Source organism: Heteronotia binoei, chromosome 2, assembly GCF_032191835.1.
Source record: "Heteronotia binoei isolate CCM8104 ecotype False Entrance Well chromosome 2, APGP_CSIRO_Hbin_v1, whole genome shotgun sequence".
Classification (NCBI taxonomy): domain Eukaryota; kingdom Metazoa; phylum Chordata; class Lepidosauria; order Squamata; family Gekkonidae; genus Heteronotia; species Heteronotia binoei.
The window spans coordinates 151,419,279-151,435,887 of NC_083224.1; the positions used below are offsets into that span (position 1 = coordinate 151,419,279).

General features: G+C 44.6%; 1 protein-coding gene across 3 annotated transcripts in view; it reads right to left on the reverse strand.

Moving 5' to 3' along the window:
* Positions 1 to 4,735, reverse strand: part of LOC132566821 (very-long-chain enoyl-CoA reductase-like) — a 49,874-nt gene extending 45,139 nt beyond the window's left edge. For all 3 annotated transcript variants that reach the window (XM_060232237.1, XM_060232236.1, XM_060232235.1), the window contains exon 1: positions 4,676 to 4,735. In XM_060232237.1, the coding sequence (XP_060088220.1) occupies positions 4,676 to 4,702 (27 nt within the window). In that variant the 5' untranslated portion in view covers positions 4,703 to 4,735. The remainder of the gene's footprint in view (positions 1 to 4,675) is intronic.
* Positions 4,736 to 16,609: the final 11,874 nt, after the last annotated feature.

Consider the following 16,609-nt stretch of genomic DNA (forward strand, 5'->3'; position numbering starts at 1 on the left):
TTGCAACTTTGTCTGTGCTGCAATGTATTTCAATGGAGTAGAGCTCATTTCACTTTCCAGCATTTGTATGGCCAGTTGAAGCTGTTGCTTCCTGGAGTTGTCTCCTTGCAAATAAATAGTTGATGCTTTGAGTCAGCTTGCCTCTGCTAAATGGACTTGAGAACCGGTGCCTAATGGCTACTCTAACCTGGGAACACACAGCCAAAGAGGGATATTACACTGAAGAGCCATTGCCAATCTGAGTAGACCCGAGGAGGAGAGGAGCTTGCAATGCCCAACCATTTCATGTTTCCTTAGGCTCAGAGCATTTTATTTTTTAGTTTATATTTTTAGTTTCTGCCATTATCCTTGTGCTTTTTCTTGATGTTTTATTTTTAAAATTACATTGTCACATCCCACTATTCTCACACCTTTCCATTTTAAACAAAAGTTTTAAGGCTGTTTGTATTTTAAGTTTTAAAAAAATCTTTGCATTTGTCTGTATATTTTACAAAGTATATATTTCCACTACCTGGCATTACATTTTATGACATGCATGGCCTGGCCCCACAAAGTCCCATTTATGTCAGATCCAGCCCTTATAACACAGGAGTTCGACACCCTTGGGCTAGTGCACAAGTGACACTCCTTAACTGTGGTTAAGGAAAGGGGAGAGGTTGTAACATTCAAAGACCATCACAGCCTTGGACCCTCATATCTGCCTCTCCCCCTATGCGCCACCACGACAGCTTCATTGATCTCATCAAGACCTTCTGCATGTACTACCCTGCCAATAGGCAAGATCAAGAACTGCCTGCTTGCACACAGTCTCTGTTGTGACCCCCACCTTATGGAATGGCCTGCCTGGCGAGGACAGGAAGCCTTCCACTCTTCTGGCATTCTGCAAACTATGCAGAACTGAATTATTCAGGAGAGCTTTTTTACACTGATACTAGAGCTGCTGTATAACGACATGTTTCCAAAAGATGCTTTAATGAAGGGAAAGGAATTGTGGACTACACTATACATAGTACATACTGTGTTGCTATATGTATTGTCCTACTATGACATTTCTGCATCACTTAACATATCCCTTTAATACTAACCTGTTTTTAGATTTCTACTTGGTTTCAGATTTCTACAATTCTAATGCTATTGTACTGATTTATTGGATATCCCAGCTGGTTGCTTATATTGACATGGTGCATAATCTGCCTTGAGTCTTGGTGAGAAAGGCAAACTATAAATAATGTAAATAACACATGGTATTCTCTGATGCTTCTTCAGTAAAAATGCAGCACCTCCTCAGAAAACACCTTAGCACTCTCTTCTTCGGGCACTCCCTTTTCTCTCCCTCCTCCTCTTTTCTGTTGCCAAGGCAAAATCACTACAGACCTCACCCCACAATAGAGGGTGGCATTTCTAAATGAGTATCCACTATGGAGGGATCTAGATAGGCAGTTTGCAGGTCAAAGTTGGTCAGAAGTCACTAAAATGGTGCCAGATTGGGCCAAAACAAATAGCTTGGAAGCCAGTTTCATAAAAGTGAGAAAAATCTGCCAAGATTGGGGGGGGGGGGGGAACCAACCGAGTGAATTATTAGATTCTCTATGGAGAAAAATCTTACTTTTCATTATTTCTCCACTTTTCCTCATAGGCACCTCACCTGAATATGTACGTCAGGAAAATACCTAAGAATTTGGTATTGTTCCAGAATGTGAGAAAAACTTAAGTCCTCTGTACCATACATTGAAGATATCAAAAATGAAGGCCAGTCAGCAACTAATTCTTGGTAAGCTACTGCCAAGTGTTTTTGCCATCTGTTATAGCATAATTTTCATTTCTCTGGCATGAATGAGTATGTAGTGAATGCTTATCTTGCAGCTTGGAGTGGATCAAAAATGGCAAAGCAGTGCTATTCCAATTTCACTTATGTGCCTTTTAGCATCATAAAACTAGGAGATAGAACATATTTTTTGGCACTGTATGCCGAGTGTAATTTCTACGATGACATTTTACATGATTAAGCTGTTGTGATCTATTAAGATGACATAATCTTTTAAACGTGCCAGTTAGAACCCAAAAAAGCACTTGAAATTTTCCAAGTTGAGTATTATAGAGTCTCTGACATTTTGCTTTTGATTGGAACATAATCATTTCTTCCAATACTAAACCTAATGGTCAATTGCTTAGCAGTAAGATGAAAATGAGGCACCAGCTGTACTCACTGTGTATGCAGAAAAATATTAGTTTGGGCTTTTTTAAAGAAGAAGAAGAAGGTGCCATGGTAACCCCACCCACAGGGCATTCCAGGCAACAGCAGAGCAGAGATGGTTTGTCTTTGCCATCCTTTTTATAGCAACCCCAATTTTCCATGGTGATCTCCTATCATCTACTGACCATGGCCCACCCTGCTTACTTCCCCAGCTCTGATGAGTGCAGGCTAGGCTGGGCAATTCAGGCTGCTAGGAAAGAGAAAAATCCTGCCCCCTCAATTACCTGATGCAGACTGACAAATGAATTGCCCCGTAAGAGACACAATGTGGTGAGGTTAGTTTAGTGACAGTTAAAGGGAGGAAATGGAGAAGAGAGGAGATTAGTAATCCAGCCTGCTGAAGCCTATAACATCTTATAGAATCCTGGAATGCAAGATTTGGGTTGGGAGGGGGAGAACCTCCCCACTGTTTCTCTCTAACCCTCCCCAACAATTCCTTTGGATTCCCAATTTGTTCATATTGTATTTCCAAGCCTTACCTAATTACCATTCCACCTGTAAGATGGAAATTGTTTTATAGGTGTGGACATGCTAAGGAAAATATGAGTAGGTCATGTCATATAACCATCAGTTCTTTGAATTTTGACCCATCAGTCTTTGAACCTGTCTAAATATTGGCAAAGAAGGAGGAGGTGGAGGTTTGGATTTATACCCCGCCCTTCACTCAAAGTCTCAGAGCAGTTTACAATCTCCTTCCCTTCCTCTTCACACAGCAGACAACCTGTGAGATAGGTGGGCTGAGAGAGCTCTGAGAGAACTGTTCTTGAGAGAACAGCTCTGAGAGAACTGTGACTGACCCAAGCTCACCCAGCTGGCTGCATGTCAAGGAGTGGGGAATCAAACCCGGTTCTCCAGATTAGAGTCCACTGCTCTTAACCATTACACCAAACTGACTCTCTCTAAACTGTTGTGGTGCCATTTCCTCCAAAATATTTATGACACCTCCTAGTGTTAAAGGGAACAGTGATCCATTCAGAAATACGTGTCAGCTTCTAAACATGTAAGGGATATAGGAAGGTGTGGAGAGCTCAGCTGATCTTAGAATAAACCAGTTAAAATAATCTTCATTGAGTGTGATTGTTTTCCTTTTCAAATATATACTATCTAAGACAGCCACCAGGGAACATAATTGCAGGGAAGGATTGTCTGTGTACCTTTATATTCTGCCCTTCCCATTAGTTTTGTATTTATTTTGGAAATTTATAAGTTGTCTTTCCAGACAACAACTCAGGAGACATACACAGATAAACCCAGAATGAGATGCCCTGGGTGTTCTAAAGAAATCCAACTACATCAGGGGTGGCCAACAGTAACTCGCCAGATGTTTTTTGCCTACAACTCCCATCAACCCCAGCCAGCATGGCCAATGGCTGGGGCTGATGGGAGTTGTAGGCAAAAAAAATCTGGAGAGCTACCATTGGCCACCCCTGGGCTACATCTTTGGCAGTCATGCACTGATATACTTTGAGCTGGTTCACCTGTCTGCCAGGTTGATTTCCAGCCCAAGTCACTTGATACAATCCTTACACCTCCTTAGTCCATATAATCAATGCTCTGTCAGTCATGTACAGCAAATTACCAAAAAGTATGAATTTTGTTGCAGTATACAAAACAAGCAATCCAGTGTGCACCAACATACAGCCCCTTATCCCTGGACCGCAGGCTAACATCACAGGAATGTTAAGTAGCTACCACTGACCCATGGTGGTGTGAACACCTGCCTATGTAGTTTCAGAGGCCCTAGAATCTGAACCGAAGCCAACAAAAACTCCAAAGCTTCAAGTGTGCTCCTGTGCAAGGCAAGAAAAAAAATTGGGTGGCAAATTCCCCTCCAGCTGTCCCACTCCTAGGATGAGTTTAAGGCTGCCACACTAGCAAACAGTAATCTACTGAAACTAAGGAATCCAACAGTTTAGTCCAGCGCAAGCTTCTGTGGACCTTTCCCTCCAATGCAATGAATGGATCCTAGGTAGTTATTTCTGTAGGGGGCATACACAATCCAACAGCAGGGTCAAAGGGCCATAACATGCAGGAAATGCAGGGCGAAAGATCGTTGTAAAGCATTCAGTCCTGATCAAATAAAAGGACAGAGATCGTTCACTAGTTTTGTGAAGCTCGTTAGAACCTGCAATGGGTGGGGAGTCCCAGGTTTGTGGAAGACTGGGGGGGAGGGGGGCCGCGAGCTGAGTTACTGACTGGTCCTGAATGCACCTGCTCGGGACTGAGTGGTTTCCCCCTTAGCTCCAATGCAGATGAGCGGCAGCGTGGAGAGAGACAGAGAGACTGCTCCTCCTTTCCCCGCTCATCGGAAGCTGCCGGGGGAAGACCCCGCCAAGCAGGCATCGCAAGCAGCAGCAGCAGCAGCAGCAGCGCGGCCCTTCGCAGCCCTCCCCTGCGCGGCCCGCCCGCCGGGACACCCACCTCAAAGAAAGTGATTCTGCTGCCCATCTCGCCCGGCTCCTGCGATCAGTGCAGGGAAGGCAAGCGGCGGCGGCGGCGACACCTCCTCCCTTTCCTCCGCCTTGCGCCGCGCTTGCACTTTCGCTGGGGGCCCGGGCCTGCCCTCCGGCCAATCAGGAGATTCCTTCTCCTCCCGAGGAAACCCTGCTGGGAAGCGGGAGGGGGGGGAGAGCGAGCTGTGCTCCGCCAGGCCTCCGCCCCGCTCGCATCCATCACTCCCGCCCCATCTCTGGGGAGATCCCGCTGCTGTTGCCTGCTGCTTCTGCATGCAGGCAAGACGCGCTGAGTTCAGCAGCAGCAGCAGCCCCGCAGCAAAGAGGGGAGAGGAGATCCGTCCCGGCGAGGCGCTCGGCGGCTGTCTGCTGCCGCCACGGCCGAGAGAGGCTTGGTGCCCCACGTGCGCTCTTCAGCCGGCGCGCTTCGTTCGGGTTTCGTTTAGGGGCTTCAGCAGCCGGGGTTTCTTCGCAACGAGCCTGTGAGGGAGATGAAGCTGAGCCAGCGGCTGGCGCCTCGACTTGAAGACGGGTCCTCTCTCTCTCTCTCGGTCCGCTACGCCGCGCCGATACGCTTAGGAGGACCCGGTTAGAATTGTGCAGTCCTGTGCTGAGTTACTCCACTCTCAACCTACTGATGTCAACGGGCGGCCTGGAACAACGCTGCAGAGGATTGCACTGGTTCGTTGTTGGCCTCATAAACTAGCAGAGCGACACTGTTCGGAGTCAGTGGGCTTCGAAGAGTTAATTGTGTAGACTGCACTGTTGGGCGCCGACAACGGTGGCGTGGTGGCGGCGGAGGAGCGCCCCCTTCCCTCCGTTCCTCGAATCCTGTGTGCTCCGTGGGCGCCCCACGTTGACGCCTCAGTAAAAAGAAAGCCTGACTGACTGCCTCATACCTGGTTTTATCTGTGTGGCAGAAGAAAGCACCTGGCTGACGAAGCGCCTGTACTAGTTTCAGAGGTACAGGGCTTGGGCTGCAGTAGAACACCTCCAGGAGGCCTTTGGAGACCAACAAGATCCCTGTCCTTAGTGGCTGGTGAAAGCCTCCAGGGAAGTGGTAGGAGAGAAGCCTTGCGAGACATAAATGACTCTCCCAGGGCGCTTTCCCTAGCTCCCTCAAGGAGCAATCAGTACTGGCCCCAGGCAAGCTCCCTGCCCCCTGCTGCCGCCTGTCACCCACCCACCCCGGCACGATCAGAGGAGCGCTGCTACCAGGCTCTGCCCTACCCACTTCGACAGGGCCCAGGCTTCTTTTAAGTTCTTTGAAGAGCACTTTCAGAAACAGAAGTGAGGAGAGAGCGAACCTCCTCCAGTGCGCTCTTCAAAGAACTTAGAAGAAGCCCTGGCCTTGTCAAAGAGGGTAGGACCAAGCCTTGTCGTGGCGCTTGTCTGATTGTGCCAGGAGGGCACTGCGTTGCACTGTGGAAGGGAAGGGAGGGACGGCAGCGGGGGGGGGGGACTCAAACAGGCATTTGTCTTGGGCACGGGGGAGCCCAGTTCAGCACCCCCCCTCCCAGCGCCCTAGGCAAATGCCTAGTTTGCCTAGTGGGAGCCAGCCCTGGAGGCAATGGTAACACCTCCCGTGAAAGCCATTATTAGATGAAAGGGACCTAGCCAAATACCATACCAAATTCCAATCCTGAGAAAGGTGATTGAGTGAGAAGTGGCTGAATTCCTAGATGAGACTTCCGTCCTAAATCCCTTCCAATCCAGCTGTTGTCCAGGGTTCAGGACAGAGAGCTCTGGTCACTCTAGTTGACAATCTCCGGTTACACCTTGATGGGATGGCACTACTGATCCTGTTGGTTCTGACACAGTAGACCATTTGGTCCTGGTCAGCCGCTTAGCCTCCCTGGGTATGAGGGGTACAGCCTTGAGCTGGTTCTCCTCATTCCACCAGGGTCGGTTCCAGAGGTAATCATGGGTGGAGAGGGGTTGTCACCTTGGGCCCTGACATGTACCGTAGATTTCTACAGTGTAATTTAACATCTTTATGCGCTCTCTGAGAGAGACTGTCAGGAGGTTTGGAGTGGGGTGCTATCAATATCAATTTATTTGGCCAACTACGAGTACATGTCAAAAGCAAGAACTATTCAGTAAAATATTTAAGAATAAAATTGGTCTAAATATAAGAAAAATATTTCTAAGATTTAACATTTAAAATCCATACATAAGAACTTAAGATCTACACTGATTAGATATCACTGATTAGATCGAACTTCCTGATGGAAATGACAACAAAACAGTACATGTTCTACAGATTCTACCTCAGGGTGCCATCAATATGTAGATGACATCCAGCTCAACTTCTTATTTAAAGAGTGACTGGTAGCTGGAATTCCAGTCTTGGCCTTCCCTTCTGCCTGGATGCAGTGGTGGAATGGCTAGGTGAGAGTTGGTTGAAGCAATATCCATCAAAGATAGAGATTATGTGGCTGCAGAAGCCCGGGCCGCTGGGGTGGCCACTTCTACAGACCTTTGACAGGGTCCATCTTTCTACGGTTGTTGCTATCAGGAATTTGACAATGTGGCTCAATTCTTTGCTCTCCATAGACAAATGTGTCTGCACTGTGTTTTAACATCTACGTAGGGCTCCCTCTCTGCCTCAAGAGGCCCTTGCCTTGGTAATTCACTTGTCACCTCAAGACTAGACTAGTCCTGTTCTGTGCAGGACTACCTTTGAAGACGCTTCAGAAACTGCAAGTGGTTCAGAACATAGCTGCCAGATTAATGACAGGAGTGTCCTTGACAGTGCACATAGCACCTATCTTATGGCAGCTGCATTGGCTCCCAAATAGTTACAAGAGCCAATTCAAAATGTTTAAAGCCCTAAACAGCTTGGGGCCCTCATACCTTTGGGACCTCATCTCCCGACATGATTCTCCCCATCTTCTCCAACCTTCATCTCAGCATTTATTGAAGGTCCCCAAACCACGAACCGTCTACTTTGTCTCCACAAGGGCAAGGGCCTTCTCAGTAGGCGGCCCTATCCTGTGGAACCAGCTGCCCAAAGAGGTACGTAGTTTGCAGGACCTCCCTATGTTTTTAATCATGTTACATTTTCAAGATAATTTATTGTACATTTGTATTGTTTTTAATTGGGTTATTTTATATGTTAGTCACCTTGAGCCCCATTCAGTGGAGAAGGAGTGGGATAGAAATTTGATAGATGGATAAATAAATAAGATGTGGGGAGTGGGGTGAGCTTTCAAGACTCAAAGTTCCCTTGGTCAGATACGTAGATGACACCCAGCTCAACTTCTTATGTGTGTCTGATTTAAAAAGCTTTGAATCTCGGAAGCTCATACACTGAAACTCTTGTTGGTCTCCAAGGTGCTCCTGGATTCTTAGCTTATCTGAGGACTTTGGGGGTGGAGCAAGGAGCAAGGAACAAGCACAATTGAACTCCTAAGGGATTTCTGGCCATCACGTTTAAAGGGACCTCACACCCTTTAAATGCCTTCTCTCCATTGGAAATAATGAAGGATGGGAGCACCTTCTTTTGGGGCTCATAGCATTTGACCCCCTGGTCCAATCTTTTTGAAACTTGGGGAGTATTTAGAGGAGAGACATCAGGTGCTATGCTGAATATTTGGTGCCTCTACCTCAAAACACATCCCCCCCCAGCCCCAAATACCCACTGCACTGATTGATTCTCCATTACACACTATAGGAACTGGTCTCCATAGGGCATAGTGGAGACATTTTCCTCCCCCCTCCCCCGCTTTCTGATAAACCTGAAGCAAGGGCAGGGCCTCCAAATCAGGCACCTATCAAGAAATTCTGTGTCAAATTTGATAGTTTCTAAAAACTTATGTAGGCAACCCAAAAGTACATGTAGCAGGTTTGCTGCACAAATCTAGGCAAATCATTCAGAAATTCATCATATTAAATGAGACTTCATCCCAGGAAAGTGTGATAGGATGGCACTCTAAACTGAACATGTATTAAGTTAATTAATTTATTAATTTGATTGAATTAGCGTATATACCTCAAAATATTTTTCTTAGGTGTGTGTTTAAACTGGCATGTGTCTAAAACCTATTTATGGGAGGGTGCATTCCTCAGATCAGCCTGCTGTTTTATTTTTGTTGTCTATAAGAGATAATATATCATCAATAAAGCATTTTATAATAATGTTCCTTGATCACACAAAAGTTCTATAGGACAAGCTGTAAAACACTGGTTAAATACATCATCTAGAATGTCGATATTTTTTCCCATTTTTGATTCAAGGTGCTAGTTCATTTTACTGCCTCTCAGCTCAATCCTTGCCAATCATGTTTATTTATTTACCTCCTGACTTTTGATATCCTTACCCTGTCCCTCAACCAATAGGTTTCTTGACAACACGTTGCAAAAATAATACATCATTTTGACTTATTACAGCTGGCCTCCCTCCCCCCATGCCAGCTTGCGGACGAGGAGAAAATGAACAGATGGGTCTGGATGCTTCTTCAAAGGAAGAGACTGTTCTGCCTGCCTTGGAAGAGGTGACTGTAATGCTTTGCTTGAAGAATCCTTCCCTGAATCCGGACAATTAAAAAAAAACTTTCAGTGGTCTCAAGTTGTGGGCTTTCTTGGGCGAAATGGTTTGTCTAGACTTATTTCAATCAGGTTTCCAACAGTTTTGGAAATGAAACCACAGTCATTTTGACTGACGACCTTGATGGGAGCAGGGATCCCTGTTGATTAAGCAGCTTTCTTTACTAGGTATTCTTGATGGTATCCTGCTCCAGCGGTTATGTTCCAATCTGGCAGGTAAGGACCAGTGTGTGGTGCTGGGAAGACAACTGTCTGACTTTGTGGCACTTGTTATACATGATTCTGCAGCTCACTAGGCACAAATCTTTGGAATAGGCAGGGGTGGAATTCTAGCTCACCCCTGATATAGCCAATCCTCCAAGAGCTTACAAGGCTCTTTTTTATAAGCTCTTGGAGGATTGGCTACATCTGGGGTGTGTGGCCTAATATGCAAAGTTGCTCCTGCTAGAATTCCACCCCTGGGAATAGGTGTCTTGAGATGGTCATGGATGGGATGATGGTCAACAACTAAAGCTCAGGCCAGATGGCTGGGTACTATTGATCAACAGTGTAGCTAATCAGGGGCTGAGGTATCAGCCAGTGAAGAGCGATTCTTGTGCTCCTCTTGAAAGAGCAGGGATGGAGTTTGGAAGTGGCATCAAGTCTCATCCAGTGCTGTGCATGTAGCACCTTAACTGACTTCATCTGGTTCACTAGTTGTGCCATTTCCTATAGAGCAAGAGGTAGCCACAGTATTCATGTGTGATGTTTCACATAGAGCTGCCTCTGAAGATGGTTAACAATTTTTGGGTGGTCCAAAATGAAGCAGCATGACTGCTGATTGGAGCAAGTTCTTAGCAGAATCAATTGCAAATGCTGGTTCTTACTTTAAAGTCCTAACAGTCTGGAAAAGGGGTAGCTAAAGGGCCATCTGGTCCTTTAAAACCTGTCCAGTGATTAAGGTCTTTGGCAGTGGCCCAGCTCTTTGTTCCCTCTACTGAATTGAGGTAGGTGGCTGTTAGGGATTGCTGTCTTCTCACATGAAGCTGTCTTGCACTGAATCAGTATCCAATAAAAATAATATACTGTGAGGGATCCTTCCAACAATTATAATAAAGAATTTTTACATAAATTGTCTAATTGTGCTTATTATAGAATTTACTAGAAAATCATATGTGTCATAATAGTCAATATATAAAAAACTATATCGCAAAAACTTAATCCAATCTTATCGGTCAATTCTCAAAGGCCAACTAGAATACAATATATCAAAAGATTCTAGAGATTACTCCTTACATAACACAGTCTTGAAAAGCCTTCCACAAACAAAAACTAAGGAAGGTAGAAAATTTCCTCTCCTCGTGGGTTCTCTTCAAAGAAGATGGGATGTGGCATCTAGATTTTATATAGCCAGCGTTTTGGAGATCTTCAGAAGCCGATACAATACAATACAATACAATAAACTTTCCTATCTGACTTCAAAAGGAGTTCAGGTACTTTGAAAAACAAGGCACCAATCCCAGTTGTTTGTTGACCAATGAAAAGACCTGACCCAGTAATGGTAGCCATTTTCAATTCCAGAAAGCAATTATATGGATGGTATTCCCAGTAGTAATGTATGGTTGTGAGAGTTGGACCATAAGGAAGGTCGAGTGCAGAAGAGTAGATGCTTTCAAGTTGTGGTGCTGGAGAAGACTCTTGAGAGTCCCTTGGACCGCAAGAAGATCAAATCCTAAGTCCTAAGGGAAATCAAACCTGACTGTTCCCTGGAAGGTCAGATGCTGAAGCTGAAGCTCAAATACTTTGGCCACCAAATGAGAAGGGGGCACTCACTGGAGAAGACCCTGATGCTGGGAAAGACAAGGCAAAAGAAGAAGGGAATGGCAAAAGATGAGATGGCTGGATAGTGTTACGGATGTAACTAACATGAATTTGAGTGGACTTGGAGGATGGTGGAAGACAGGAGGACCTGGCATGACTTGATCCATGGAGTCGCAAAGAGTCGGACTCGACTGTGCATCTGAACAACAAAATATAGGAGGAAGCAATCACTTCTTAAAGATTAAGCTGTGTGGCATAGATTTGCATTCTGCATCTGTAATTTGCATTTTGAGGGTCTGCTTGGATTAGCTTTAATGACTGAAGCAACATTCACATTTCAGCTCTTCAGATCATAAATGAACAAATCTCATTTATGGTCATCCCTGTTGGTCACCATGGTCTTGAAGGATAATGTGATTAAAAACCTCATGGTCAATAGGAAGCTGTTTAGTATTGATGCGAGCCAGATTTGGTGCATGATCAGAATGAAATTTAAGCCTCTAACTATGTTGAGCTCTTTTTTAATCATTCTCTCCATTCCCACTGCAGCCCACTGGGATGCTGCCAAGGTTTTGTTAACCATTATTGGAGACCAATAGACAGTGATGAACATAAGCTTGCAGCAGCAGATTCCAAGTACTAGAAGGCATTATTTGCATAGAATACACACAAAAGGGGGATTTGCTCTTCTGAATATGGGTTAGAAACACATTAGATTTGATTTAGAAATCAGTATTTAGTATTTTGTGCAATATGTTATATAACTTTCCCTTTCTCACACATATTTGATGTCTTCTTTATTATAGTCATTAATATATTATGGCTCAGCATCTCAGATAATTTAATATTTGGAAGGATCAGTTCCAGAGGAAAAGGAAAATTGCAGTCATGTTTCATTTTTCAATTAGACAATATTCTTATCTTTAGTGATACTGAGTGTGTCAGTATCCCAAGAAATAAAGAGCTAGTGATGAGACAGTAGCTATTGCTTTGAACCAGCTAGTGTATATAATGCAGGATGCAACCTTTGCATTTCATAGACCTCTTCTGATCACTTAAGGGGAAAATCATGTTTCCATGGCATGTTGGTTTTTTAATGGAGAAAGAAGGTGAGATAGTGTAGGGGGCATATGACCCAGTAAACATTATATACTTGGAGTTTCAAAAGGCTTTTGACAAAAGACCTTGCCAAAGACTCCTAAGTAAACTTAGGTGTCATGGTATAATATGATGGATCCTCTTATGGCTACGAAACTGGTTAGATGACAGGAAGCAGAGAGTAAGGATAAATGTATAGTTCTCACAGTGGAGAGAAGTAAGCTCTGAGGTCCCACAAGAATTGGTATCAGGGCCACTGCAATTTAATTTGTTCATTTGAGGGTGAGCAGTGTAGTGGCCAAGTTTCCAGATGACGCAAAATTATTCAGGATAGTGAAAAGCCAAGCCAACTATGAAGAGTTCCAACAGGATCTCGACAAATTGGTTGAGTGGCCAACGATGCGGTAAATGAAGATCAATATCAGTGTGTAAGATGATCCACATTGAAACAAAACATCCCAACTTCAAGTATATGCTAATTGGATTTGAACTTCCTGAGACTTTGAGGAAAGTCAGGTGGGTAGCTATGTTGGTCTGAAGCAGCAGAACAAAGTTTGAGTCCAGAGGCCCCTTTAAGACCAGTGTTCATGGTCAAATTAGATGTTGCATTATTGTGGGTGAGGAGCTGTTTTAGACTTCGGGGGTTGCCTATGAGCAAGGAAATGCACCCCCCACCAGTACTTGCAAAAGAGAACTGTCATAATCCAGTAGAGGTTGCAAATCACTGATGATGCCTTGAACTGCAACAGATTTTCTCTGGGTACCATTCTGGCTTTGTTAATCTGTTTCTTGACTTCATCAGGTAGATACTTTAGTTCCAAAAAGATTTGTTGTAGATCCTTCAGGTGAAAATCTTTGTCTATAGGATTGGGGCAGATGTGGCTGTAGTGTCAAGCCTGAGACCAATTCCACAGTTGCTGCTGCTCAGGGCTGGATTAACAAATAGGCTGAGTAGGCACTAGCCTATGGGCCCCCACACCTTTAGGGGCCCCAAAACAGTTTGCCTCTCTCTGCCGCTCTCCCCTGCAGCTTTGTCAAAGCGGCTTTTGAGAAGGTGCCTGCAGGAGATATTAGGAGATAATTTGCGAGGGAGCCTCCAAGATTTCGACTGCCTATGGGCTTCCACGGGGTTTAATCCGGCACTGCTGTTGCTCCACCCCCAGGCTTCTGCTTTCATCGGATCAAGCAACTGATTCCCCACCAGTTGCTGCACGGACATATTTTGACCTGCAGCTCCCTCCTCTTTCCCTTGCATCTACTTGACTGCTAAAAAACAAGATCAGGTAGGTGTGAAGAGAACTGGAGGGAGCCGCGGATCAAAATGCGACTGCGCAGCAACTGGTGGGGAATTGATCTCTTGATCCAATGAAAGCAGAAGTCCGGGGGCAGAGCAACTGTGACTGCAGAATTGGTCCGACCGACTGTATACAATGGATCGTTTGGTATGTTTAGGGTGGTAGTTAAGACATGTAGGTGTGTTTGTCAGTAAATAGGTTTCTGGTATAAGGTGGTGTCTACGTGGCCATTGCGTATTTCAACAGTAGTGTCCAGAAAATGTATTTCTTGCATAAATTGGTTCATTGTTAGGCTGATGGTGGGGTGAAAGTCATTGAATGCCTGGTGGAATGTCAGCTCAATGGGGAAAGCAGCAAACTCTGCTCTAGGAATTATTAGGAAAGGGAGTGAAAGCAAAATGGCCAGTATTATAATGTCCCTGTATAGATCTATGGTGTGGTGTCATTTGGAATATTGTGTGCAGTTCAGGTCATTGTATCTCAAAAAGTTCCTTGTAGAGCTGGAAAAAGTACAGAAGAGGACAACCAAAGTTGGTTAAGGGGTTAGAGCATGAGGCAAGGCTGAAGAATCTAGGACTTTTCAGATCAGAAAATGGACAACTAAGGGGGGACATGATAGAGTTTATAAAATTATGCATAAAGTAGTGGACAGAGAGAATTTCCCCCCTCTCCCAAAATACTCAAGGGTACCCATGGGTTTGATGGGTAATAGATTTAGACAGACAAAAGGAAATACATCATTCCCTTCAGCAGGTATATTTACGAACTCCATATAATACATTTAAACCAAACAAAGCCAAATGCATTTCAGCTGTGAGGCCTTCCTCAGTGGTTTAAATCTTTGCAATACATACTATATAATTATTATTGTTGTTAGTTTATTTATATTCTGCCCATTCCCCCATGGAGGCTCAGAGTACATAAAATATACAATAATCAAACAAACAATCAAAACAGCTAAAATCATAATAGAATCAGTTACAGCATTAAGCTCAGAATCTAAACAGCACTTTACATACCATATATTATGATGTTACATAACCCACTGGCCCCTGTCAGCAACAAACAGTCTGAATAATGATGAAATAGCAATGCTATGTTAATAGTATAATTTTTTCGGCACTGATTTTTGTTAAAATGACAACATGCCTGACCAAGGCACTAAACATCCAGATGCAATGTTTTAATATATGGACAAACTATCTCTCTTTGTATTTGATTCCCTGGCTATATACACCACTGGACAACACTTGATCCTGCTCTGGTTTAAGGAGAAATGTGGACCACTAACATCACCCATCTGGATTAGGGATGCCAGACTCCAGGTGGGACTGGAGATTCCCCAGAATTACAGCTCCTCTCCAGACAACAGAGATCAGTTCCCCTGGAGAAAACGGATGCTTTGAAGCGTGAACTTTGTGACCTTGTACTCCACTGAGGTCCCTGTCCTCCTCAGGCTCCATCCCCAAATCTCCAGCAGTTTCCAGACCTGAATCTGGCAACCCAATTGCCCCATCCCTTGCCAGCAGCCAGAGGGGACCTGACAGCCTTAATTCTGGATAGCTGTATCTTCGATGGTCCTGACTAACAACAAAGACAACATCTTCTGACAAGTAACACTTTGAGATAATGACCTCCTTTCATTATTGACATAAATGAAGAGGCCAGCTGGAAATTACCAGTGTCTAAACTGCTTTGTTCCTCAGATCTTGAGACTTGAAGAACTGATGCATTGCTTGCCCATAGTCAGCACTTGAACCAATCATAATTTCTCACCAAGTGGTGCACAGCCTAGCAATTCACACACTACAGCTTGTGAAGTATATTCTGAACTCCAAATTGCCTGTTGTAAGATAATTCTATTTTTCTACTGTATCTTCAGTTAAAGGACCCAGCTCTACTGGCTTTTACATTAGAATAGATCCAAGTGGGCAGCCGTGTTGTTCTGAAGCAATAGAACAAAGTAGGAGTCAAGTTGCACCTTTAAGACCAACAAAATTTTATTCAGAAGATAAGCTTTCGTGTGCTAGAAGCACACTTCATCAGACAATAGGATAGAATGGCAAACAGTCCTAAATACATTAGAAGACCATGTAAAAATAGATGGCATTGAGGTCAACAAACATCCAGAGACAAGTCTGAGACTGAAGAGCATAAAAGTGGAGAGAAAGGACCTTGAGGCAGGACATTAGTGTAGCCTTCAAGACCTGTCTTCATGACATGCCTTATTTGTGTCATTTTACGTTTGTTTTCCATGAAAGGAAAACAAACACATCTGGCCTGGGGACCAAATCAGGCCCCCAGAGGGCTCCTATCATGCCCCGGAGCAACTGGCTGTCATCTGCTTCCTTCCCCCTATATCTTGCTTCCTTCACATCACAGCTTGCTTTGCAAGGCTTGCTTAATTGCATAGGAGCTACTAGAGCAAAACCTATTTTCTCCATTGGCTGAGGCTCCTCCCTTGGGGAGGAATAGCTTGCTTTGCCAGGCTCTCTCAGTTGAACAGCAGAGCCACTGAGCCAAGCCTCTCTTCCTTCTATTTGCTGAGGCTCCTTCCCAGTACCCTGGGGAAGGAAAGCTTCCTTTGCTCAGTTCCCAGGATCCCATGGGAGAAATAAAAAGAAAGCATCTTTAAAACCAATGAGTGCTAACGTTTTAAGCATGTTTTTAGGTTTTTAAAAAATTGTGTTTGTCTGTGTTCTTTATAAAATTTATATCTCTGCTACCTTTCATTTATGACAGATCCGGCCCTCATAAACAATGAGTTTGACACCCCCACATTAGACTGTATTACGGGATGGTACGGGGTGGAGAGAAGGCATTGAGAGAAGTTTGCTCCAAGCCACGAAATTATGGAGTTCAGCCTTCCTGTGGCCAGGGACTGATCCTTGATATAAGAACTAAATTGTGTGATCCAAATGCGTTCAGTCTCTAATCCACGGAAGTTTATGGCACTAGAATAAAAATAGACAACGACGCCGGTTTACTTTTGGTGGAGCGGACAGCTCAAGTACTCGAACGGCCAGCGGAGGGCGCTGTTCAAAAACAGCACAGCTTTCAGCAGATCGGGCCAAACCAGCTGCCCGGCTCATAGCTCCGGATAGCTGCGCGTGCGCATTGGCCGCAAGACCTTGTTCTACGCTCCAGGGTTCGGCGGCGGG